The sequence below is a fragment of the Thamnophis sirtalis genome, unplaced genomic scaffold (genome assembly GCF_051295495.1).
Source record: "Thamnophis sirtalis isolate CommonGarterSnake01/CBP01778 unplaced genomic scaffold, rThaSir2_p1.2 scaffold_12, whole genome shotgun sequence".
Lineage (NCBI taxonomy): Eukaryota > Metazoa > Chordata > Lepidosauria > Squamata > Natricidae > Thamnophis > Thamnophis sirtalis.
In genome coordinates this window covers 58,190,427-58,216,819 of record NW_028261392.1, presented here as the reverse complement: position 1 = coordinate 58,216,819, position 26,393 = coordinate 58,190,427, and the positions used below count along the sequence as shown (strand labels likewise).

Here is a 26,393-nt window from a genome sequence, read left to right as displayed (position 1 = left end):
CCTTAACAGTTCCTAGGTCCTTGGTTAGGACTCGAGTGTTGAGCTATGAAACAGCCCCAAAGGCTGTGAATCTCACCAAAGATTAACGTAATAATAATAATAATAATAATAATAATAATAATAATAATAATAATAAGAAGAAGAAGAAGAAGAAGAAGAAGAAGAAGAAGAAGAAGAAGAAGAAGAAGAAGAAGAAGAAGAAGAAGAAGAAGAAGAAGAAGAAGAAGAAGAAGAAGTTGTGTACAGTTATAGGATTGTACCCAAGATGCCTATTACTATTGGCATTATCTTTGCTTTATTATACAATTGTATCACAGCGGCCAGTTGTTTCGCCGGATTTGGCATTGGTTACTACCCTGGGTGGGGCCCGACTAGTAACCAATGCCAAATCTGGCGAAACAACTGGCCGCTGTGATACAATTGTATAATAAAGCAAAGATAATGCCAATAGTAATAGGCATCTTGGGTACAATCCTATAACTGTACACCACTTGAATATCATCAGCATTGACAAAATCACCATCAGTCAATTGCAAAAGGTAGCTTTATTTGAAACAGTGATACCTTTAACACCATCAAACAACAAAATCTGCATATTCTGAGTCCTTGTGAAGGATTCAACAGGTACATAAAAAAGCCCAATCCAGTCTAAACATCTGACTGACTCTGCAATCAACCATAATAATACTCATTTATTATTCCACTCAGCTTGGGCAAGAAGATTGCACAAACAGATGATAAACAATAATATATCAGTCACCAAAATGATTCATTGGAACATTGTGAAAATGATCAACAACTCGTGGGAACGTAGAAAGTAGTAGAAAAAGAGCAGGTTAAATATTGTGGGGTTTCCAAATACAGACTAATAAAGTCTTGGCTCATCATACCCCAGATGTAGAAAGGAAGAAAGTATAGATAATTGATGTAGTAATACCAGGGAATAGAAGATTAAAAACAATGGAGACAATCACAAAGTATAAAGGCCTGAAAATTGAAATTGAAAGATTATGGCATAAATCGCTGTGGTGATCCCAGCGGTTATCCACACATTGGGTGCCAAAAAATCCTGGACAGACCTTAGAAAATCTGTGCATTAACAAAATTTTCTTCTGTAAAATTGCAAAACTATACTTGCTATACGTGCATAAACCCGCATATATATTACAATGATACATCACGACATCCTAGGTTCTTGGGAAAAACTCAATACATATAAAGGTGAATAACACCTAATTGGCAGCTGTGATTTCTCACTGCTGTGAACAGATCATAATAACTTATTCAATTTATATGCCACCTGACTCCCAGTGACTGTGGAGCAGTTCATGAAAATTTATTAGAAGTTCTCCTATTCTTTAAATATTCTAAAGGCCTAATGAGCAATTATGCACGTCTTTGTTCAGTCTAAACGTTTGTTTATTTAAATTTACAAATGATACTGTACCAAATGATAATCAGGATGAATTTACATACTATGCTGCAAATAAGACTCTCAAGCATTGATTAATATGGCTGTCCCTTGCAGTTCAGCAGGTCTGCTAAATCTATGTAAAATGGTTTGCATACTAAAATAAAAGAAGCGTGGACAAATCATAAAATATTTCTGTTTCAAGACTGAAAGAAAAAAAGGATGTGGAAAGTTCTGCCAAACTGTTTTAGATTGGTCATGGTTAGCCAGAATTAAATGCAGCACATTTTGGACCCAAATCTAGAAGGATCTTGGTGTAGTTCTGCAAGGCAAATAAGACAAGACTGGTACAGCATCTCCTCATCTCTGTTATTTGATCTTCCCAGACTTCCTTTCATTCGCATCCTTTACTTCAGCCCCCATCACTGATTTCCTGATGTAGTATAATGTGATGGCTGACCTGTCACCTATCTTCCCTGCCTACCCACAACCATAGGTGTTGCTATACTAGCCTCTTTTCTGTTCCTTACTATGATGGTTACAACAATAAGGAACAACTCCCTTCCAGGATATCACTCTGTTGTACCAGCCCCCACAAAACTTCCCAGAGCTTCCTCTTCCCTCTTTCCACTGCCTCTTCTCAATTGTTGTTGCTCACCTACCAGTGGTGGGTTGCAGGCAGTACGCCCCGGTACGGGCGTACCGGAGCCTGCCCGGAGGACCGGGTACCATTCTGGTATGGTGCTCCAGAGGGTCCGCCCACCCGCCCGAGCACCTTACCTGCCCTTTAAAGCCTTTGGCTCTTCCGCACACGTGCATGGTGCGTACAGTGCCTTTGCAATGCTCCGCTGAGCAGCTGGACCGTACCGGTTGGAGCGGGATCTGGAACCCATCACTGTCAACTACACATGCTGTTGTGAAGAAAATCCCTCATCCTTGGCTCCCACGCTCTCCCAGTTATTCCTCTCAAATAACTTTGGTCTGGAATAACTGTTTCTATTTATCCATAGAACCAATAATTCTTTACAACACATCACACGGCATGGTAAGTATAATACATTCACCACCTGACTTTTAAGGATGTCCACAATTTTTGCAAATTGGCAAACATGAAAAGGGGGGGGGAGTCAGAAACCAATAGTTCTTTTGACCATTATTTTCTTTCTTTTTAATTTTTTTTTTAGGTATTTTAACTTTCGCTAAATTTGCTTTGTCTTTTTCCCTTTTTATCAACATTATGTATTTTGACATACAGTACAATGGAGAGTTTAACATCAAATAATTTGCTTAAGGTTGAAGTCATTATATCATATAAACATCACTTTATTGAAACAGTACAATATATCAAGATCTATAACCATATAATAAAAAGGTGGTAATCCTGTTTATTTCCATATGCAGACTAAAATATTTATTTATGTATTTATATGTCATAATTTAGAAACTTCCCATCTCACTGTCAGAATGACTCTAGGCAGTGTACAATTTTTTTAAAAAAAACTATATAAATTTTATATCCCACTAGGGATGTAAACAAATGAACAGTAACAAATGTTTCAGTTCAGCACCAGATCACTCCAAACCATATTTGATGTACTCAGAAGTGTTCATACTTGGAATGTTCTCTACGTCTTACTAGCTAATATTATCTAATCACTATAGCTGGAAGATCTGTCCTATGTACCATCAACACTAAACTTTTCAATGAAGCAACCACCTGTGCCAATTCTGAAGCCAGAATTCCTTCTTCTCTGATAAGACCATCATCCACCTTCTCCTCTCTCGGCTTCTCTCTCAACAACCTTTGATGTCCTTCAAGAGAAACCTTGTGATAGCAGATGAATACCTGAAATTGTCTCTCCTGGAGAGCAATCTTGGAGCCGAGGTGGCAAAGTGGTTAGGGTGCGGTATTGCAGGCCACTTCAGCTGACTGTTATCTGCAGTTCAGCAGTTCTAATCTCACCGGCTCAAGGTTGACTCAGCCTTCCATCCTTCCAAGGTGGGTAAAGTGAGGACCCGGATTGTTGTTGGGGGCAATATGCTGACTCTGTAAACCACTTAGAGAGGGCTGAAAGCCCTATGAAGCGGTATATAAGTCTAACTGCTATTGCTATTGCTATTGTTATGCATCTCTCAATATTACTATAAGAAGACAATTTTTTTATTTATTCTTTAACTCTAATAAGTTGAAGAAGATTCTTGAGCCCTTTCTTTCGATTGCTGGAAAGAACATTTGCTATCAATTAATTATTGTAAAACTAAACACTTGTTTTTGCTATGAAACCAGCATGCTAAAATGGACTTCAGAGGGACAATCATGGAACAAATAAAATGCTTGGCACTATACTTTAAGATGCAATGGACTTTAACTCGCATGGCACAAAGTGCCCAGTGGATTGCAAGATTCCCCCAAATCCAGTTTTCCATATTAAAATGGGACTAAACAGTGTTCGGTGCAACAATGAATAAGAATTTTTGATCTTTGGTAAAATTAAAATGTCATTCTTAATTTTGGTAGATAAATTCCTCTCATTTTGGAACCACACATCGGGGAAGAAATTGCACCATTATGGTTTCTCTTTATCCATTGTAAGCACAATGACTAACAATCATGCTGAACTAGAGCTCACACTGAGGACCCTAAATATAGATTGTCAGTCTCATCAGAACGGATAATAAAATCAATCCATATAGGCATACAAATCTATAACAAAAGGCCAGCTGGGTACTTAGATCAGCTCAGTATTCCAAAATAGCACAGGATTAGGGTGATGTAATTCGCACATTTCACTGTGCTTCAATTGGCAGTCTTCCAAAAAGAAGATACATGAAGATACCATATTCAGAGATTAAATTTGTCTATGTACTTCTAGGATAACCAAAACAATGATCTGTATATTACTCTATTGCAACTCTGGCCCTTCCCCCCCACCTTCCCCCCACCCCCTAACACTACTGTAAAAATAAATTCTCAGATACAAAAAGGTTTTGCCTGATAGCAAATACATCTGTCAGATTCTGCAAACTTGTATTCATCAACAACTCAGTTACATCGTTACGGCATAGATAGGTCATCTAAAATGCATTCAAATGTACATTTGTTGTGATTACGGAACAAACTGGTAGGCAAATAAAGAACAAGAGTCATGTTTGTCTGTCCATCTATCTGTCAAAGTTATACAGCTGCACGTCTCACAAGAAGTGACTAACTTCTATAAGAATATAGTGGTTACTTGCAGGCTATATCTCTTTCTGGTTGTTTCAACCCATCCCATGAATGCTCAGGGTGCTGGGTCATCAGCTAGAGTGTGACAAGCTGGCAGAGGCCAGGAGAATAGCCTTTTCTATCATAGCATCCACCTTCCGAGGTGCCGAGGTGGCCCAGTGGTTAGGGTGCAGTACTGCAGGCCACTTCAGCTGACTATTATCTGCAGTTCACCGGCTCAAGGTTGACTCAGCCTTCCATCCTTCCGAGGTGGGTGAAATGAGGACCCAGACTGTGGGGGTGATATGCTGACTCTGAAAACCGCTTAGAGAGGGCTGAAAGCCCTATGAAGCGGTATATAAGTCTAACTGCTATTGCTATTGCTATTGCTTCTGGAGTGCCATCCCTCCAAAGATCAGATGGGACACAACCCTATTGTCCTTTTGTAAGGCCTGAAGATAGGGGTCTGTGTATCAGACTGGGATCCAAGTGTTGAACGGAGCATTCAATCTTGGAGTTTGGCTCTGAGATCTTTTTACCGGCTTCTATGGATTTTATGTTTCTGTACCTGTTTTTATTGTTTTTATTTATAAACATTGCAAGCCACTCTGAGTCATATGAGTGAAGTAAACCCAGTAAATAAAAATAAATAAATACTTCATTTAGTATATATCACCTCCTCTGTAATAAAACAACCAGGTTGGCTTAAGACTTTTATGTGACTTTTTAATCCAATTAACATGACAAAATCATCTTAAAAGAGGCTATTTTTTCCCCAGCATAGTACATTTGACAGATTTTGACCAGAAGGATCAATAAATTTATTAGTTGAAGTTAATATACATTGTTTCTTATGTCTCTTGGGTGCATATATTTCCTTTTGGTTTATATCCATGGTCATAAATGAAATTTTTTCTTAACATTTTACATTTGACTAAAATAGTGCAAACACTCTCACAGCCTATCTCACATGAGGAGTAAATTACATAAAGAAACTTTTGAATAAAAATGAATAAATGTCTACTTTTCTCAAGTGCACTTTGCAGAAGAAAGATGCATTCATAGTGAACCAATAATAATTAAGATATACTGTATATTTCATAATATTTCCTTTTAAATTATCAAAAATTCTAGAAAATGTCTTTTTCATATGTACATGAACACGTCATAGAGATGTAGCTTGTTGTCAAAAGAAGTCAAGGAGGTAAAAGAAAAGTGGATGTCCTAACTTTGTATCTACTACCATTATTAATATCATGTGGAGAAGATATTTGCTTAAAAATAATCCCAACAGCTGTAGAATGTATACTGACATTTATTTTAAAGGTCTGGTAACAAAAACCTCATTTAAATAGTCAATTGTACAAAGATCCTAATGAACAAATAATGGAAGGTGGTAAGAGAAAAGGAAAAACTGACTTTTTAAGAATAATTGTCCGTAAATGTCAAGGCTGCTTCGCTCAGTAACCAAGAAAGAAACCACTCAACTCCATTTTGCCTCAGACCTTGCTTAATGTCAAGGCTGCTTCGCTCAGTAACCAAGAAAGAAACCACTCAACTCCATTTTGCAGAATTAAGAGTACTTTTACTGGTCATGAGTAGATAGTAGCTAGGCAAAGCAAGGTCTGAGGCAAAAGTGTGCGTAAGCATAGATATCAATATGTGACCCAACCCCCTCCCCCTGGTAACCTTAGTCCATAGTCCAATCAGTACACCCCACAGGTGTCATGTGGGAGTCATCTTCAAAAAGCATCATCAGGCTGGTATGCCGGACAGTTGGCCTTGGCGGAAAATCCTTTATCTGCAGCATGCGCAGTAGATGGTGAGAACAACTCCCTTTTACAGTCACTCCTGTGCTGACACTTCCCCACCCACATACAATGCCCCCCCTCCCTGTTTCAATGGCAGCCAAAAGCAAGCAGCAAAGCAGAGGCTGACATCAACTGTGGAACATGATAAACCATTGATTGTACCTTCCCAACATTTAAATGGCAGTTTCACTTTAAAATAACAAAGGAAACATTTACAAATACCTGTAGAATGTTCTCACATTTATTTAAAATTAAATGCAAAACAATTTTTGCCTTAACCCTGTCCACTCGGCCACCCACATTCCCAATATAACCCTCAGCTTGAAATGACTGCACATCACTGTGCTAGACTAAACTGGGCTTATGCTATGAGAAGAAGGATAATATTGAATCTTTTTTTGTTTCAAAAGTTTTATTTCTTTTAAGGCAAACATTTCATCATTCCTCAATCAGTAAAACATCGAAGTACAATTTCTCGTATATCAAAATAATTCTAGTTTACCACCAAATTCTTGTCTAGCCTAATATATACCCCTCCACCCCTCCACCCTCTCCCCCAACCCCCCTCCACCTTCCCCCCCCCGACTTCCCAGAACCCGTACACGGTATGGATTTCTAACAAACACAGTCTAAAATCTATTGAGAAAAAAAAGAAAAAAAAATTTACATTCTACATTGACCTTGAATCTTTTTTTAAAAAAAAGATTTTTATCCCGCCTTCATTTCTATCCAACTCAAGATACTGAACATACCAATAGGCCTCAAGGACCTCCTATTTTCCCTACAACAATTAACCTGTGAGGAGAGTTGGGCCAAGAGTATGACTGGCCCAAGGTCACCCAACTGGCTTCCATGCCTAAGGCGGGAATACAACTCAAGGTCTTCTAATTTGTAAGGCAACCCCTTAATCACCACAAGAAATTGTCTCTGTTGGTGGCGCAATACTGGAAGAAGGAAGACTTGCCTACAACTCAAGAATGGACATTGAAAGTTACAAATTTAGCCGAGATGGCTAAAATATCAGCATATCTTAAAGATCATTCAAATGAGAGATATAAACGAGACTGGAAAAAATGGATTGACTATATACAAAACAAATATGGGACTAAGAAATTCCAGATAGCCTATGCTTAAGATCAGAAATGATTTAAACTGTTCAAAGTTAGCGTAGCAAGAAGAAGCTAAGATCAATGTAGAGATGTTATTAACCCTTTTTTTAATTTCTTTTTTCTCAATATATTTTAGACTGTGTTTGTTAAAAATCTGTACCGTGTACGGGCTCTGGGAAGTCGGGGGGGAGGGAGGTGAGGTGTTGGGGGGAGGGGGGGGACATATACTAGGTTAGTATGTGTTAGATCTCAATGTAATGCGACTTCACATGTATACTGTTTTTCTTTAATTTCTCTGTAAAAATAGGATAAGTTAAGTATATTGATATATAGTGGAAATACACCAAGGGGAGGAGGAGTGGGATAGAAGAAAGATGGGTAGAGAGGGCGGGAGAGAGGATGGGAGGGAGGGTGAGAAGGGAGGGAGGGAGTGGATCCGGAGAGAGGAGTGGTAGAGGGGGAGGGGAAGTAGGGTAGAGGGGGAAGATGGAGGGAAGATAGAAAGTTGGATGGGGGTGGAAGAAAGAGGTGTATGGAGAGTGGAAGAGGTATATTGGGTTTCTATTTTGGGGGGTATTGTTGACAAGAGGAATTGCTGCGATTATTGTTTAATGTTGTATAGCTCTGGCTATGCACAGTATATATGTGAGTGTATGAAAATGAAAAAAATGGAAAATAAAAACTTTTTCAAGAGAAATGAAAAAAAAAAGAAATTGTCTCTGTATCTATAACAAATATATGATATGTACCAAAGTCAACTGATAAGCTTCAAGAACTATACTTACCCAGATGGCTGAGGGCATCCTTGTCCCAAGGCCAGGTGCCGGCACCAGCTAATTCTTCTTGCACGGAGCTGGCAAAATAGATATTAACAAAGTGTGTGCTGTTCAGCTGAAGGGCCTCCTTAAGTTCCTTCATGCTCATATAGGCCCTGCAGAGTCGGTAGAGGAAAGAGATAAAAGTTAATAACTAAACAGGTAAATCCCAATAGAATTTAGTTCAATTTCAATTGAACATCTTCATGAGTGAGGCATGTGTGCTGCATATAGGCTGATCCATATTTAAACTCCAGCATTTAAAGGGAATTCAAGCAAAAGTTACAGGCTGGAAAAAAAATCTCTTCTTGAGTTTGGGAAGAGCTGGGGCCAGTCAGAACAAACAATAGTGGACTGAGACATCTTTTCATTTATTTATTTATCAATTAGACTTATATACCGCTTCATAGGGCTTTCAGCCCTCTCTAAGCGGTTTACAAATTTTTTTAGCAAATTGAGTCAGCAACTTGCCCCCGCAGTCCGGGTCCTCATTTCACCCACCTCGGAAGGATGGAAGACTGAGTCGACCTTGAGCCGGTGAGATTTGAACCGCTGAACTGCAGATCACAGTCAGTTAAAGTGACCTGCAGTACTGCACCCTAACCACTGCGCCACCTCGGCTCAAGAAAGAAAAAATAAAGAGTTACCGTTTGGGTGTTTTTTAGATCCATGTGGTTCTATGGGTCAGAAAATTATCTCTTCTTAATGCAGACCCAGGGGCATCCAAACAATCCCTTGATTCAGCAGTGGCTTGAAATTAAGTATCATATACAATATAGAACTAGAGCAAGGGACGAAAATGTTGCATTGCCTGGAAGATCCACAACAAACTTTTTCTCTGTGTTTCTTTCATTTCATTACAAATCACTCTTAAGACTTTTTAAATTATTACTCTATAATAGCAAAAAATAATAATTGATTGATTGATTGATTGATTGATTGATTACATTTATATGCCGCCCTTTTCCCCAAAGGGGACTCAGGGCGGCTCACAATTCAATCAGGGAAGGGGGTACAGACAGGGGGATAAAAAAGACGAGACATAACATTGAACAATTGAACAACTAGATGATGAAAAGTAGCATATTCCAGGCACAACCAATAAATACAACACAGATATGCAATCAATAACCTTTTCACTTCATTTTAGACCATAACAATCAAGGTCAATGATATGTGCATCTTTCAAGAATTCAATCAAGGAGTCCTCCGGGATTGGGCGGCCTATAAATAAAATTAAACTTCAAACTTCAAAAATTTCCTTAAAGTTCTGGTCTTTACATACTTTCGCCTACACAGCTTGTTCATTCGGTAGAATTTTACCAAATAAGATTAAAACATACAAGTTTATCATTGATTTTGTTATATAAAGGGAGAAGGGGACTCTCTAACATGGAACCCAATAAATTATTTCCAAATTTTCACAGCACATTTTCCCCATTTTCCAGCTCTTTTTCTTTTTTATCTCGTCAATACACCCAAAAGATCAAGTTAAGCCATCAACGGCAGAAGATTCATTCCCAAATGCTTTTGATATTCTCTTACTCCCAATAAATAATAAGTTAAAAAATCCACAGCTTTTCAATGAAAGCTTTTTCTCTGTTTTACATCTCTTCTTTTCAACTTGAAAAGTTAAAATTTCTATCATTGTTTAAAAAAACGAGAAGCCTCACTGCTCATCTCCCATATTCGTATCAGGTTTCAACTTCTGTGAAACCACAGGCTTGCAATCTACCAGAGAAATAGCAAAAGAGGGGAAAAGGAGAACGAGATCAGAATGAACTGAAATAAAATTGAGCACATAAAAAATAATGCAAACACTTCTGATAAGCAACAGCAATAATATCCTTGGCAATGGAGGGAGGGGAACAGTGGTGGGATTCAAATAATTTAACAACCGGTTCTCTGTCCGAATGACCAGCTGGGTAGGCGTGGCTCAGTGGTCATGTGACCATGTGGGCGTGACCTACTCAACGTCACTCACGTCGATAGGCTCTTCGTCTTAGCTGTGACAATGTAATAAGGGTTAACCAGAGAGGCATTTTCTGTAAGCAGGGCAATAAAGATTAAGCTAGAAACAACACCAGAATGTTTCCTTCCTGCCTTCCTTACAGGATTAGTCCTGCAAAGTGGGGGGAAAACAAAAGGAGGTTTCTTCCAACAACCGGTTCTCTGAATTGCTTAGAAAGTTGACAACCGGTTCTCCCGAATAGGTGTGAACTGGCTGAATCCCACCACTGGAGAGGAATCATAACTTGGTGACTTCAGCAGGTCACCAGAGCTCCTTTTAATATTCCTACTAGCCATGTTTGAGCCAGATTGATGTAGCGATTAAGGCATCAGGCTAGGAACTGGGAGGAGATTGTGAGGTATAGTCCCACTTTATTCACAAAGCCAGCTGTGTGAGGTCTGGAAGCCAGTCCCTCTCTCTCAGCTCCAGGAAGCAAGCATGGGCAAACCACTTCTGAAAAATTTTACCAAGAAAACTCTAGGAACTAGCCTAGGCGTTGCCAGAAGTCAAATGCTAACTCAAATACCTGTGTGTATGCACATTTTATTAAGGCAGTGCCTTTACATATAGATTTCAACATGGGAGTGAAGAGCCTTTTTCTCTCTAAGGCTCTTGAGTCCTGTTCAAGAGTCTGCAGTAGAGAGCTTTTGCCTACATGCAGAGCTTAAGATACGAAATCTCACAGGGTGCCAGGCAGTGGTGGGTTTCAAAAATTGTTCGAACCTACTCTGTGGGTGTGTCCTCCTTTGTGGGAGTGGCTTGCCACCCGTGTGACCGGATGGGAGTGGCTTGCCGTCCATGTGACCGGATATGAAGATGCCAACGACACTTGTCAGAATTACCTTAAATTACCTCACACACAGCACTGGCATGCATAAGAATATGATGTAAATTTGTTTTTTAAAAGGCATCTTTGGTTTGCATTAAAACAACTTCAACACACGCAATGTTCTGATTGCACCACAAACGCAGTAGTCATCCTTACCTTTCACAGAGGCACTGAGTTTTATAAATAGGAGCATGATAGTGTAGAATAATCATATCCAAGGACCAGTGGTGGGTTTCAAAAAATTTTGGAACCTCTTCTGTAGGTGTGGCCTGCTTTCCGGGTCCACTGGTGGAACCTCTTCTAACCGGTTCAGTAGATTTGACGAACCGGTTCTACCGAATAGGTGCGAACTGGTAGGAACCCACCTCTGGTGCCAGGATACACGTGGGCTTTCACATGTATACTGCAGACAAAATTTGTATCGTGAACAACTAGCTCCTCACCAACTACTCAGCTCAATGTAGGGAACAGAAAAACTGCTTCCTCCTGCTTTCAACTACACATTTCTGCACAAACCCTTTATGTGAACAAGGCAACAATTAGAGGGATGTGAATGCCCACGATACTTCCCATCCCCTCCTCTTTTTCCTCTTCTTTCCCATATTACTGAGCCACACATTTTTTTAAAAAAAGTTTTGCTTCCTGAAAAACGTTTGGTGATTATGATAGAACACAGATATAATTTCAGAATGACTATATCACGTAGGAATCTTGAGAATTTTGAAATTAACTTTTAATGACTATAATGTATTGAATTGCATAATGTTTCTGGCACGCTGTATGAGTTCAACAGGGCCCAAAATGTTGATTGTTGTTATATTACTCAGTGTCTGCTGCATCTTGCTCCAGTCTCCAACAATAATCAGCCAGCACTGATGAATTCAACTTGCCCTGATACTATTTTTCCATTGTGGCAGTATCCTGGTGAAACCTTTCATCATGTTCATCACTGACTACATCTAAATTTTGGGGAAGGAAGCCCAAATGTAAATGCAAAAAAATAATTCTTCAGTGGTGTTGTATGCTGTTTATCAGTCATCTAAATTCTCAACGACATCCTTGAATGCTTTGCAGGTGATTTTCTCTGGCCCAACTAACCGATCTTTAAATCACTTGTCTTTAACAATGTACAGTATCTGATCTTATGCCTTCCTTAATCTTGGAATCAGTTAATCTTGGAAACATCTGTCTCAAATAAGAAAAGCCTTCACTTGCCTTGTCCATTATTTTCACACAAAAAATTATCAGCCCAAGTTTTATGTGAAGTGGAAGCCAAAATATCTTGAGTCACTAAGTAGTTTACATGCCATGTTTTCTGGTTCTAGAACCAAATTCTTTCAAAGTGACCATTTCATTTTAATGTAATTAAATAATTACATAATTCACATATGTAACAATGCTATTGGTTACCAGCCAAAAATCCGTAAGATACACTTATAAGGGATTCATGTGGACCTGCTGATCACACGGAGTCCTTATAAACAGAGGAACACTGATACTAACATTTCCTAAATTCAGTTGAAAATGTTACCTAGCCTGATAACAAAACATTTGGAAACCAACCTTAGAGAATGAATCTCCACTCTCATACACCTAAATGTTTTCAGGAAGCAAAATCTTTCTTATCTGATAGAAACTATGGAGAAATTTTATATATATATGTGTGTGTGTGTGTGTGTGTGTGTGTGTGTGTGTGTGTGTGAATGGAGCAAATGCAGTGTCAAAATACTTTTGGCTTATCCATTTACAGTTTTGATCTCAAGATCTCATAGGTCAAAATAATATAGTACAAGGGCTATGCAGAAAAATCACGATGTACCCATAACCATTGCTGAAAACTAAATCAATGTATAATAATTTCATTTCATCCATTATGGAACTCACTCTCCGAATGGCAAACATTCAGTCATTCTACGCACAATGACAAGTCTTGGTTTTCTAGAACCCTCTCAACCAATATTTGCTAAGTTCTAAGTCTTTCAAGTTCACAGGCTAACATTTTTATATATCAGAAATAGAAATCTTGCCAGATAAAATAAAATAAAATATACCTAATGCACAGATCAATACAGAATAGAAAGCATTAATGTAAAAAATCAAAAGGGCCCAATCTCTGTAAATCTATCATTTTGTCAGTCTCCATATATGGCAGACCTGATGAAAACTACTTCTACCATTTCTTTGGGAATTTTTTTTTAAAAAATAGGCATACTTGCTTACCACAAAGTTAATGTAACATCTGGTTTGGCTCTGAATTAAATTGTGGGTGTGATGGCTTATCAGAGTGAATTTAATAATCCTGGTGATGAAAGCTTATGAAATGGGATCAGGCAGGAGTTTCAGCTCAATTCTTTGGTCACTCATGAATCTATTTTCGATTAAATAATTATAAAATGGAGAATAACAAGACATTATGATCTTCCTCGGGGTAAGTTGCCTTCTAATCCAAAAATCTTCCCCATGTCTAAAACAGCATATAATAAGAGGGAGCTCAAAGCATTTTATTGCTATAGAAAGGTTACCAGAGGTGGGTTCCTACCAGTTTGCACCTATTCGATAGAACCGGTTCGTCAAATCAACTGAACCGGTTAGAAGAGGTTCCACCAGTGGACCCGGAAAGCAGGCCACACCTACAGAAGAGGTTCCAAAATGTTTTTGAAACCCACCACTGGTCCTTGGATATGATTATTCTACACTATCATGCTCATATTTATAAAACTCAGTGCCTCTGTGAAAGGTAAGGATGGCTACTGCGTTTGTGGTGCAATCAGAACATTGCATGTGTTGAAGTTGTTTTAACGCAAACCAAAGATGCCTTTTAAAAAACAAGTTTACATCATATTCTTCTTTCCTGCCAAAAAAGCAGTGGCTTTATCACCCTTTTGACATATAACCAGCTTACTTTTTCTCCCTGCTTCTTTCTTTGCTGCAAAAAGTTACTGCAGCAAGTGAGGGATGAGAAGCAGGATGACTGAGGGTAATGGCAGGCTTCTGTTTCAGGCACTCTCCTTTTAGCTGCCTGTAGAAAATAACAACTGGTGCAATTACCGAAGAGCCGAGGTGGTGCAGTGGTTAGAGTGCAGCACTGCAGGCTACTTCAGCTGACTGTTAGCTGCAGTTCGGCGGTTCAAATCTCACCGGCTCAGGGTTGACTCATCCTTCCATCCTTCCGAGGTGGGTAAAATGAGGACCCAGATTGTTGGGGGCAATATGCTGACTCTCTGTAAACCGCTTAGAGAGGCCTGAAAGCCCTATGAAGCGGTATATAAGTCTAACTGCTATTGCTATTGTTAATTAGAAGAAGGTAATAATAGTTGCGTCTCACTTACTTTGATCTTGTCATGTGAGGGAATTCACTGAGAAAGCAATTATGCTTGGAAGAGTTAACGGCAAAAGAAAACCAAGCCACTAAAGAACACGATGGCTGGACACCAGCAAAGCTGACAACAGCCAGAACATAGAAAAACACAAGTTATGTTTTAGGGTTAGGTTTTTTTTTAGAAATAATGCAAGATCGAAAGATGTGGAGAGACCCTGCCCATAGAATTGCCAAGAGTCAGACACAACTGAATGGATAACATCATCAATAACAGTTGCTCAATCACAATAACAGTTGGAGCAAAAGTACTAACAACAATTAGGGAACAAAGCCACTGGTCATATCACAGGGCCAGAGCTATAAGAAGTGATCAGAAGAAATTAACTTGGAAAACAAGCATGACCTCAATTCAGAAAACCAGCAAGCACCAAATATTCTGAAGCAAAAAGACTAAAATTTACAAGTATCTTTTAGATATTAACAATTAATGGCATTTCTCAACCAAGGCACTTTTGCGATTTGTGGACTTCAGCTCCCAGAATTCTTAGCAAGGGCCACATTGTCTAGGGAATTCTAGGAGGTGAATTCCATCTATCACAAAGGTACTTAATTGAGAAATACTGCAATAATCCTTCCTTCCTCCCTCCCTGATGAAATTCCTTTTAATTTAATCAATTAGAAATAATCACAATAAACCTTAAGGTTTTTACCTCTCATGCAGTAAAGGTATTTTCCCCCTTAAATCATTGCTTTGGTTGTTGGTATTGAAATAGTAAGAATTCCTAAGTCAAGGTGTTGAGCAGAGGTGAGTTCCTACCAGTTCGCACCTATTCGGTACAACCGGTTCATCAAATCTACCGAACCGGTTAGAAGAGGTTCCACCAGTGAACCCGGAAAGCAGGCCACACCTACAGAAGAGGTTCCAAAAAAATTTGAAACCCACCACTCACAGAGAGAGAGAGAGAGAGAGAGAGAGAGAGAGAGAGAGAGAGACAGAGACAGAGACAGAGACAGAGACAGAGACAGAGACAGACAGACAGACAGACAGACAGACAGACAGACAGACAGACAGACAGACAGATTCACACAGAGAGAAAGAGAAAGACAGGAAGAAAAAAAGAAAGAAAAAAAGAAAAAAGAAAGAAAAAGTGAGAGATGAAAGAAAAAAAGGAAAAAGGGACAGAGAGACAAAAGGAAGGAGAGAGAGAGAGAGAGAGAGAGAGAGAGAGAGAGAAAGAAAGAAAGAAAGAAAGAAAGAAAGAAAGAAAGAAAGAAAGAAAGGAAGAATGTTGATTTTATTTATATGCCGCCCTTTTCCCCCGAAGGGGACTCAGGGCGGCTCACAACTCAACCAGGGAAGGGGGATACAAACAGAAAATTAAAACGACACAGAAACAATACATAATTTAAAATACACAACAGTCATACCAATTCGAGACGGGGGCAATAGTTCTTAGCCCCAGGAAAGCCGAAAGAAAGAAAGAAAGAAAGAAAGAAAGAAAGAAAGAAAGAAAGAAAGAAAGAAAGAAAGAAAGAGAAAGAAAGAAAGAAAGAAAGAAAGAAAGAAAGAAAGAAAGAAAGAAAGAAAGAAAGAAAGAAAGGAAAGAAAGAAAGCACATGGCCGGCAAGCCACTCCCACTAGGTTACATGGCCGGGAAGCCACTCCCACAAAGGAGGCCACACCTACAGAGTAGGTACAAAAAAAATTGAAACCCACCACTGGTGTTGAGGTAATAATTCCTCTGCAATGCAACATGCATGAGATTGCATGTTCCCCAAACATTTACAACCATATCACTGGAAGAAACTAGTTATTTTTCTTGTCTGAGTTGGATAACAGAAGGAAGGAAAATTTAGATGTGGAATGTAAAGAACTGGAGTGAATGGATGAACAATACAGACATGACTTACTTTGAGTCCGTCACGTCTGAAATAATTCATATCATGTTTCTATGAGCAAGCTAGCTGTGAAAGAAGTTTATTTTCTCTACATCTCCATTCACATTATAATTTACAAACTCCTGTTCTTTGATCGTTGGTGCCTCAGTACCTTATTTGCCCTTCTGCGTGCCAATCCTTTGATCTCTTTACAAGCAACAGATGAACTGAATATTAATCAAATGCTTGGATTTTGAACTAACTTTATTATTAAGTATTACCTAATTTCTATCCACCTGCCAATAAAATTAATCAGATAACAGCTTCCAGGCCATCCTCTTATTGTTGTTCTTGTATGCTCTTCAAATATAAGAACATTCAAGCCAGTATATGGCATCATCATGGGCATGAATCAGAGGCTGGCTTGGTGCAGAAGAACCATCTGGCTGTTGGCAGTACAGAGATCAGGAAAGTGTCATCGAAAATAAGCCAACAGCTTGTAAATCAGGACATATAAACAAGTATAAAAGAGGAAAGAATGCAAACAAGGGCAGTGAAATTTGGGAAGCAGAACAAAAGTGATGTATTAATAGCTGCTACTACTATTGATCAATGTTTGCTACACCTCCCAAACCAAGCACGGGGGTCCAATTCCTTAATCAATACAACACTCTGTTTTTTTCTCCTGGAGGCTCAGAAAGCCCAGGGACCCTGTGTTAAGTGCATATACGAGCCGAGGTGGTGCAGTGGTTAGGGTGCAATACTGCAGGCCACTTCAGCTGACTGTTATCTGCAGTTCAGCGGTTCTAATCTCACCGGCTCAAGGTTGACTCAGCCTTCCATCCTTCCGAGGTGGGTAAAATAAGGACCCGGATTGTTGGGGGCAATATGCTGACTCTGTAAACCGCTTAGAGAGGGCTGAAAGCCCTATGAAGCGGTATATAAGTCTAACTGCTATTGCTATATGCCCAGGGTCGGTCCTAGGAAAGACCCTTTTCACTAACTCATTTATAGGTATTCTCATGGCAAAAAAAAAAAAAAAAAACTAGGCAGAATTTGGGGATGGAGCAGAAAATCTCCTGCCACAAAATGAATGAATGTATTACTTCACTCTGAAGTGAAGTTGGCTTTATCATTGTCATTTCTGGAGGTCCCTCAACATTTAGTTATGCCAGCAGGCCTGGGAATAGCAATAGCAATAGCGGTTAGACATATACTGCTTCATAGGGCTTTCAGCCCTCTCTAAGAGGTTTACAGAATCAGCATATCGCCCCCACAGTCTGGGTCCTCATTTTACCCACCTCGGAAGGATGGAAGGCTGAGTCAACCTTGAGCCGGTGAGATTTGAACCGCTGAACTGCAGATAGCAGTCAGCTGAAGTGGCCTGCAGTACTGCACCCTAACCACTGCGCCACCCCTAGGGACAGGTGAACTAGTAAGGTAGCTTACTATTTAAGATAGTAAGATAGTAAGATAGTAATACTATTTAACATCCCTTCAGTTCAGTTCAGTTGTGTTTATTTATAGGCCGCCCTTTTCCCTGGGGGGACTCAGGGCGGCTAACAACTTATGGGAGGGGAAGACATACAATAACATAAAAATACAGTGTGTAGTTAAGATCAAACAACATTCATTCAACATTCGGGCGGGGGCAAACTATGATCTTTACCCCCAGGCCTGGCGGGATAGCCAGATCTTGAGGGCTGTGCGGAAGGTCTGAAGGGTGGTGAGGGTACGAATCCCCACGGGGAGATCGTTCCAGAGGGTCGGAGCTGCTACAGAAAAGGCTCTCCTCCGCGTAGTTGCCAGCCGACACTGGCTGGCAGATGGCACTCGGAGGAGGCCTAATCTGTGGGATCTTATGGGTCGGGAGGAGGTAATTGGCAGAAGGCGGTCTCCCAAGTACGCAGATCCACTACCATGAAGGGCTTTATAGGTAGTAAGAAGCACCTTGAAGTGCACACGGAGGCCAACAGGTAGCCAGTGCAGCTCGCGGAGGATAGGTGTTATGTGGGCGAACCGAGGTGCACCCACGATCACTCGCGCGGCCGCATTCTGGACTAGCTGAAGCCGCCGAATGCTCTTCAAGGGCAGCCCCATGTAGAGCACGTTGCAGTATTCCAGCCTAGAGGTCACGAGGGCGCGAGTGACTGTTGTGAGAGCCTCCCGATTCAGGTAGGGTCGCAACTGGCGCACCAGGCGAACCTGGGCAAATGCCCCCCTGGTCACAGCCGACAGGTGGTGATCAAAAGTCAGCTGTGGATCCAGGAGGACTCCCAAGTTGCGAACCCTGTCTGAGGGGTGTAAATTTTGACCCCCCAGCCTGATCGATGGAACACTAGCCAAATTTTTGGGAGGGAAACACAACAGCCACTCGGTCTTTTCTGGGTTGAGTACAAGCTTGTTAGCCCGCATCCAGTCCCTAACGGCTTCAAGACCCCGGCTCATCACGTCCACCGCTTCATTGAGTTGGCACGGGGCGGACAGATACAGCTGCGTATCGTCCGCATATTGGTGGTATCTTATCCCGTGCCTCCGAATGATCTCGCCCAGCGGTTTCATGTAGATGTTAAATAGTACGGGGGACAGGACCGACCCCTGCGGCACCCCATATGATAGGGGCCTCGTGGTCGATCTCTGACCCCCGACCAACACCGACTGCGACCTGTCCGAGAGGTAGGAGGAGAACCACTGTAAAACAGTGCCTCCCACCCCCACCTCCCGCAGTCGTCGCAGAAGGATACCATGGTCGATGGTATCGAAAGCCGCCGAGAGGTCGAGGAGAACCAAGATGGAGGCATGGCCTCCATCCCTGGCTCTCCAGAGATCATCGGTCAATGCGACCAAAGCGGTTTCTGTGCTGTAACCAGGTCTGAAGCCAGACTGGAAGGGGTCCAGGTAATCGGCTTCCTCCAAGGACCGCTGGAGCTGGTAGGCCACCACCTTCTCAACAACCTTCCCAATAAAGGGGAGGTTGGAGACTGGACGATAGTTGTTAAGTACGGCTGGATCCAAAGATGGTTTCTTCAGGAGGGGTCTCACCACCGCCGTTTTAAGTGCGGCGGGGAAGTGCCCCTCCCGAAGCGAGGCGGTAATAACCGCTTGGATCCAGCTCCGTGTCACCTCCCTGCTGTTAGCAACCAGCCAGGAGGGACACGGGTCCAGTACGCAGGTGGAGGCACTCACAGCCCTCATGGCCTTGTCCACGTCCCCGGAAGTAACATCCTGAAACTCAACCCAGCGATGGTCAACCAAATCATCCTCTCGTGCCTCTGCTGGCTCTGCAAAGGTGGAGTCCAAATCCGACCGAAACCGAGCAACTTTGTCCGCCAAGAACTGGGCATAATCCTCAGCCCTACCCTGCAAGGGGTCCCCCGTGTCCCTCTTATTTAAGAGGGAGCGGGTTATCCTAAACAGGGCGGCTGGACGAGACTCGGCGGACGCAACCAAGGTGGCAATATAAGATCTCTTTGCTGCCCTAAGTGCCCTGATGTAATCCTTGGTGCAGGTTGTTAAGAGTGCTCGGTTCGGTTCGGATTTATCGGACCTCCACAAGTGCTCTAGGCGTCTCCTCCGGCGCTTCCTCTCCCGGAGCTCCTCGGTGAACCAAGGAGGCCTCCGGGATCCGCCGCCTCGGAGGGGCCGTAGTGGCGCAATCCGGTCGAGGGTCTCCGATGCTGCCGAATGCCAGGCGGCAGCCAGAGTCTCTACCGGACTGTGGGCGAGAGCATCAGGAATAACCCCAAGCTCCGTCTGGAACCTCAAAGGGTCCATAAGTCGCCTGGGGCGGAACCACTTGGTCGGTTCCTCCTCCCTACAGTGGGGGTTTGGTCTTCGGAAGTCAAGCCTCAGTAGGCAGTGGTCTGACCACGACAGGGGTATGATCTCATTACCCCTCAGACCAAGATCACAAGTCCACTGCTCCGAGAGGAATACGAGGTCGAGCGTGTGACCCGCAGAGTGAGTTGGGCCTCGGATTATCTGGGTCAAGCCCATGGCTGTCATGGAAGCCATGAACTCCTGCGCCCCATCCGAGTGTTCACCGAGCGTAGGCAAATTGAAATCCCCCAGGACCATAAGCCTGGGGAACTCAACTGCCAGCTCGGCTACCAACTCGAGGAGCGAGGGGAGGGCTGCTGCAACGCTGTTGGGAGGCAGGTACGTTAGCAGCAGACCCACTTGACCCTTGAGGTCCAGCTTCACCAGCAGGCACTCACACCCGACAAGCTCCGGAGCAGGGATCCTACGAGGAACCAAAGACTCCCGAATAACAATAGCCACACCCCCACCCCTTCCCTGAGCTCTCGGCTGATGAAGCACCTGAAATCCTTCTGGGCACATCTCTACGAGGGGGACTCCTCCCTCCGGGCCCAGCCAGGTTTCAGTAATACATGCCAGGTCTGCCCCCTCGTCTAAAATTAAGTCCCGGACGAGGGGAGCCTTGTGAACAACAGACCTGGCATTTAGCGACAACAGCCGGAGACCAGGGTCCTGACTACTCGCGCCATCTGGCCTCGGAGTGGGACCCATAGGGCCGGAAGGAGGGATCGCTGTAACATAGCGAACCCTCCTTCCCCGGTAATGGCCAGCCCTAAAGTCCCCGCCATATCTGCCCCTCCCCGTTATGACCTTCATAGGATGCTACTTATTTATTTATTCATAAATATAAATATACATAGACATTCTTTTTTCATATTTGCCTTTGAATACATTAAGAAAAGGACTGATGACCACGACCATCATTTACCGAAGATCTCCAGTTTTCCTCATGCCTTTGGAAAACTTTCAAAAGGCAGATTTTTCCAATGATTTCAGAAAGCCTACATTTAGGAGAGAACCAAATGACAATCAACCTCCCTCTGGTTGCTATCTTAAAATGGCAATTGGACGACCTCTCTAGCTCAGTGTTCACACCATCAACCATAACCATTTGGTAACCAATAGGAGTGGGGAGTGCATTATGGGACGTGTTCAGACCCAAAACTAGTTGAGATTCTAAAGATACTTTTCCTCTTTCAAGAAAACTATTACAATGGCTATCAAGTAGCAACTTATAGTGCCCAGACACCAATTAACTTACTGATAGAGATATTCTGAGCACTGAATTCTTGCTTCTCAAATGCCTGCAAGTCCTCCTTTTTTCACATATTGGCATATAGAACCAGCATTTGATTAAAATACACATCTGGTGGGCTAATAAGACCCAGAAAGAGCCATGCTTGGATTAAGGAGACATAAATTCAACTATTGGAACAGAGGTGGGTTCCTACCAGTTCGCATCTATTCGGTAGAACCGGTTCATCAAATCTACTGATTAGAAGAGGTTCCACCAGTGGACCCGGAAAGCAGGCCACACCTACAGAAGAGGTTCCAAAATTTTTGGAAACCCACCACTGGTCCTTGGATATGGTTATTCTACACTATCAGGCTCATATTTATAAAACTCAGTGCCTCTGTGAAAGGTAAGGATGACTACTGCGTTTGTGGTACAATCAGAACATTGCGTGTGTTGAAGTTGTTTTAACGCAAACCAAAGATGCCTTTTAAAAAACAAGTTTGCATCATATTCTTATGCATGCCAGTGCTGTGTGTGAGGTAATTTAAGGTGGTTCTGACAAGTGTCGTCGGCATCTTCATATCCAGTCACATGAGTGACAAGCCACTCTCATCCAGTCACATGGGTGGCAAGCCACTCCCACAAAGGAGCCCACACCCACAGAGTAGGTTCAAACAATTTTTGAAACCCACCCCTGGTCCTTGGATATGATTATTCTACACTATCATGCTCATATTTATAAAACTCAATGCCTCTGTGAAAGGTAAGGATGGCTACTGCATTTGTGGTACAATCAGAACATTGTGTGTGTTGAAGTTGTTTTAACGCAAACCAAAGATGCCTTTTAAAAAACAAGTTTACATCCTATTTTTATGCATGCCAGTGCTGTGTGTGAGGTAATTTAAGGTGGTTCTGACAAGTGTCGTCGGCATCTTCATATCCGGTCACATGGGCGGCAAGCCACTCCCACCTGGTCACATGGGTGCCAAGCCACTCCCACAAAGGAGGCCACACCCACAGAGTAGGTTCAAACAATTTTTGAAACCCACCACTGTATTGGAAACAACTAAACTCAGAGAGCACCAAAGACCTCTGATTCCACTAGCTATATAATCAGAAAGTGCAGTGACTTATATTCGCTAGTCGCTTCATGTAACCCTTCTTAACTGTAGATATTTTTATTTTAAAATACAATGTGAACAACATCCACAACCACTGCCCTGATTTCACATGGATAATATAAATTGTGCATAAGAAAACAATTCTCAATTTGCAACATATAACAGGATACTGTTTTCCTCAGGGATAAATCTAGCTCTTTCTGCTCTATTACTCTGTCTCCTTGAGGTTTGTTTTGATTTTTTTCTTTGATTTTTTTTTTAATGTTAGCTGCTAGACAGAATCAATCACATAAGCAGTAATCCCTTGCAAATGGAACTTAATAGATTTTTGAAAAAGCAAAATATTGACTGACTAGAGCTTAATGGCTCAGGAGCCGCATGAGTCTGGCGTGCAGATTCGCCAGCAGACAGTTTAAAAGCACACACAAAACGAAAAGGGTAGTAAAATTCCTTTTAAGTGGCAGGATCTAAAAAACACAGCAAGAATTTCCAGCATTAGAGTCCAGGCTCTTTGCATTATAACCTTACAAACTTGTCTGAGTGAGATCCTGAATGGATAACTGGCAGAGAGTCAGCTTTTTACCATAGCTAAATAGAATGACATCACCAGAAAGCCAAGGAATCTTCAGATGCCCTGGAAAGTTTAGAAGTTTAGATTATGAAAGCTGGGCATGAGACATCTTTTGGTTGGAGTCATCCCACTTTCAGATAAAGAGCACGCAAAGGGTATGCACCAGTGGTGGGTTTCAAAAATTGTTCGAACCTACTCTGTGGGTGTGGCCTCCTTTGTGGGAGTGGCTTGCCACCCATGTGAGTGGATGGGAGTGGCTTGCTGCCTATGTGACCAGATATGAAGATGCCGACGACACTTGTCAGAACCACCTTAAATTACCTCACACACAGCACTGGCATGCATAAGAATATGATGTAAACTTGTTTTTTAAAAGGCATCTTTGGTTTGTGTTAAAACAACTTCAACACACGCAATGTTCTGATTGTACCACAAACGCAGTAGTCATCCTTACCTTTCACAGAGGCACTGAGTTTTATCAATATGAGCATGATAGTGTAGAATAATCATATCCAAGGACCAGTGGTGGGTTTCAAAAATTTTTGGAACCTCTTCTGTAGGTGTGGCCTGCTTTCCGGGTCCACTGGTGGAACCTCTTCTAACCGGTTCGGTAGATTTGACGGACCGGTTCTACCGAATAGGTGCGAACTGGTAGGAACCCACCTCTGGTATGCACAAAATGAAAAAAAAATGAGTTGTTTCAAGTTTAGGAAAAAACCTCCCAATTCAATAGATTCACTGGAATAGTTTGGGTTTGCATGTCCAAATGGGACAAAACTTGGAACATCTCACATATTCTGAATGGAATAAAAATTAATTTTTCTCAAGTCTTCCAGCCATAAGAAAATATGAGAACATAGAGCAAGCAAGGCTTTCTCGTTTTTCAAACCAAGGCCATAAAGATAAATTAGGTGGTAGTTCATAATATAATAGCAATAGCAGTAGACTTATATACCGCTTCATAGGCCTTTCAGGCCTCTCTAAGCGGTTTACAGAGAGTCAGCATATTGCCCCCAACAATCCGGGTCCTCATTTTACCCACCTCGGAAGGATGGAAGGCTGAGTCAACCCTGAGCCGGTGAGATTTGAACCGCTGAACTGCTGATCTAGCAGTAGCCTGCAGTGCTGCATTTAACCACTGCGCCACCTTGGCTCCTTGTAGATAATATCTACAATCCCCCCCACCCAATGTTATTTTTTGTAATAACACTGAAAACAAATACTGCCCCCACTCCAACAAACATCTGTTTTAGTATATCTGTAGCCTTTCAAGGAGAGGTAGCCCAGCAAACAGCAACGATATCTTTTGGTCCTTGGAGTAAATGCAACAACAACAAAAAAATAACAATTACAAGTTACAAGACAAGATGCCAATTGTGGCACTGAGAACAGACAATCACTGTTCAACATGCTTCTGTTTTATCTCCAGCTCAGAATAAAATTTATGCAACGTGAGTTTTTTCAAGCTCAAAAAACTCCAAATAACTGCTTGCAGGCTTCTGGTGGAGATGTAAGGATATGAAATTCCATGGAGAAATAGCTTACCTGCAACTGATTATTCAAATGATCATCTGTGTATTTACACTGAAAGAATTTAGCAATAGCAATAGCAGTTAGACTTATGTACCGCTTCATAGGGCTTTCAGCCCTCTCTAAGCGGTTTACAGAGTCAGCTTATCGCCCCCACAGTCTGGGTCCTCATTTCACCCACCTCGGAAGGATGGAAGGCTGAGTCAACCCTGAGCCGGTGAGATTAGAACCGCTGAACTGCAGAAAACAGTCAGCTGAAGTGGCCTGCAGTACTGCACCCTAACCACTGCGCCAACTCGGCTCCTTGTGTTTATGAATTCTACAAAGTTATCTAGCTCAGTGGTCTCCAACCTTGGCAACTTTAAGACTTGTGGACTTCAACTCCCAGAGTTGAAGTCCACAGGTCTTAAAGTTGCCAAGGTTGGAGACCACTGAGCTAGCTTATCTGAACTGTTCCCATCTGACTGTTTCATCCCCTCAAGCTCAGCTCCTTCCTACCACCTTATTTTATGATTACTGATTAAATATGTCTAGGCAAAAGAATTTTGTCAATATGTTAACCCCCTTTACTCTCTCTGTGACTTTAGCTGACTGGAGAATGCTGAACTCAACTAGAGGGGTAGATACTTACCTAGATAGATACTTGAGAGACCGCCTGCTGCCAATTACCTCCAATAGACCGATCAGATCCCACAGATTAGGCCTCCTCCGAATTCCATCCGCCAGCCAATGCCGACTGGCGACTACCCGGAGGAGAGCCTTCTCTGTGGCTGCTCCGACCCTCTGGAATGAGCTTCCTGTGGGGATTCGAACCCTCACCACCCTCCAGGCCTTCCGCAAAGACCTTAAAACCTGGCTGTTCCGACAGGCCTGGGGCTAAAGAGTTTTTGCCCCCCTTCTCGAATGGTATGGTTGTTGTGTGTTTTTAAATTTTGTATTGCTATGTCTCGTCTTTTTATTCCCCTGTCTGTATCCCCTTCCCTGATTGAATTGTGAGCCACCCTGAGTCCCCTTCGGGGAAAAGGGCGGCATATAAATGTAATAAATCCAAATCTAAATCCAATCCAATACTCCTATGTTAGAAGAAAGTACTACTTTACTAAAGGAAATATCCACACTGGACCTCATATCTAGCTTGTAATGTTTCACAGATGTAGATGAATTGGGTCACAATTGCAATTTTCTTCTGCATCCAAGAATATTGCTGTATTATTCTGAAATACAAGGAGAGATTCCTTTTCCAATGAAACAACAAAGACATTTCCAGGAAAGCAAAATAAGCAAATAAATCCATGTTTCCTCTTTACTCAGAAATATTCAATTTAACAGAATATGCTTCTGAATAACTGAATATAGGAAGGAGAAGGCTTTCTTTTTTGGAGTTAAGGTGCTATAGACAGAACAAGGTTCTTATTGTAGAAGACTTTCAGAAGAGTGCCAGGCTTCCTTCCAGACAGAGCAAATAATCTTGACTCTTCAGACATAGTCAGAAACTTGCTAAAAGCAGATGCTCATAGACAAGAAAGAAACTATGCATACTTGGACAACTTAGGCAGAAAACAGAAATCAAAGGGTGTTTGAAACTCATTGGCAAGTGTTACTCATCAGGCTCACATTATACATGTGCTAAGGGCCCTGCACTGGCTGTCAAGAAGTGCAATGCAAAATACTGGTCTGACCTAGAAAACTCTGTATACCATCATGCCTACGTATCTGCCAGCCAGGGG

The 26,393-nt window shown here is 41.9% G+C and overlaps 1 protein-coding gene across 1 annotated transcript in view; it reads right to left on the bottom strand.

Annotated features, from left to right (window-relative positions):
• The window catches only part of PAPPA2 (pappalysin 2), a 181,008-nt gene that overhangs the window by 127,898 nt on the left and 26,717 nt on the right, over positions 1-26,393 (bottom strand). Inside the window, exon 3 of the mRNA XM_087726787.1 lies at positions 8,322-8,467. Coding sequence (XP_087582913.1) covers positions 8,322-8,467 — 146 coding nt within the window. The remainder of the gene's footprint in view (positions 1-8,321; positions 8,468-26,393) is intronic.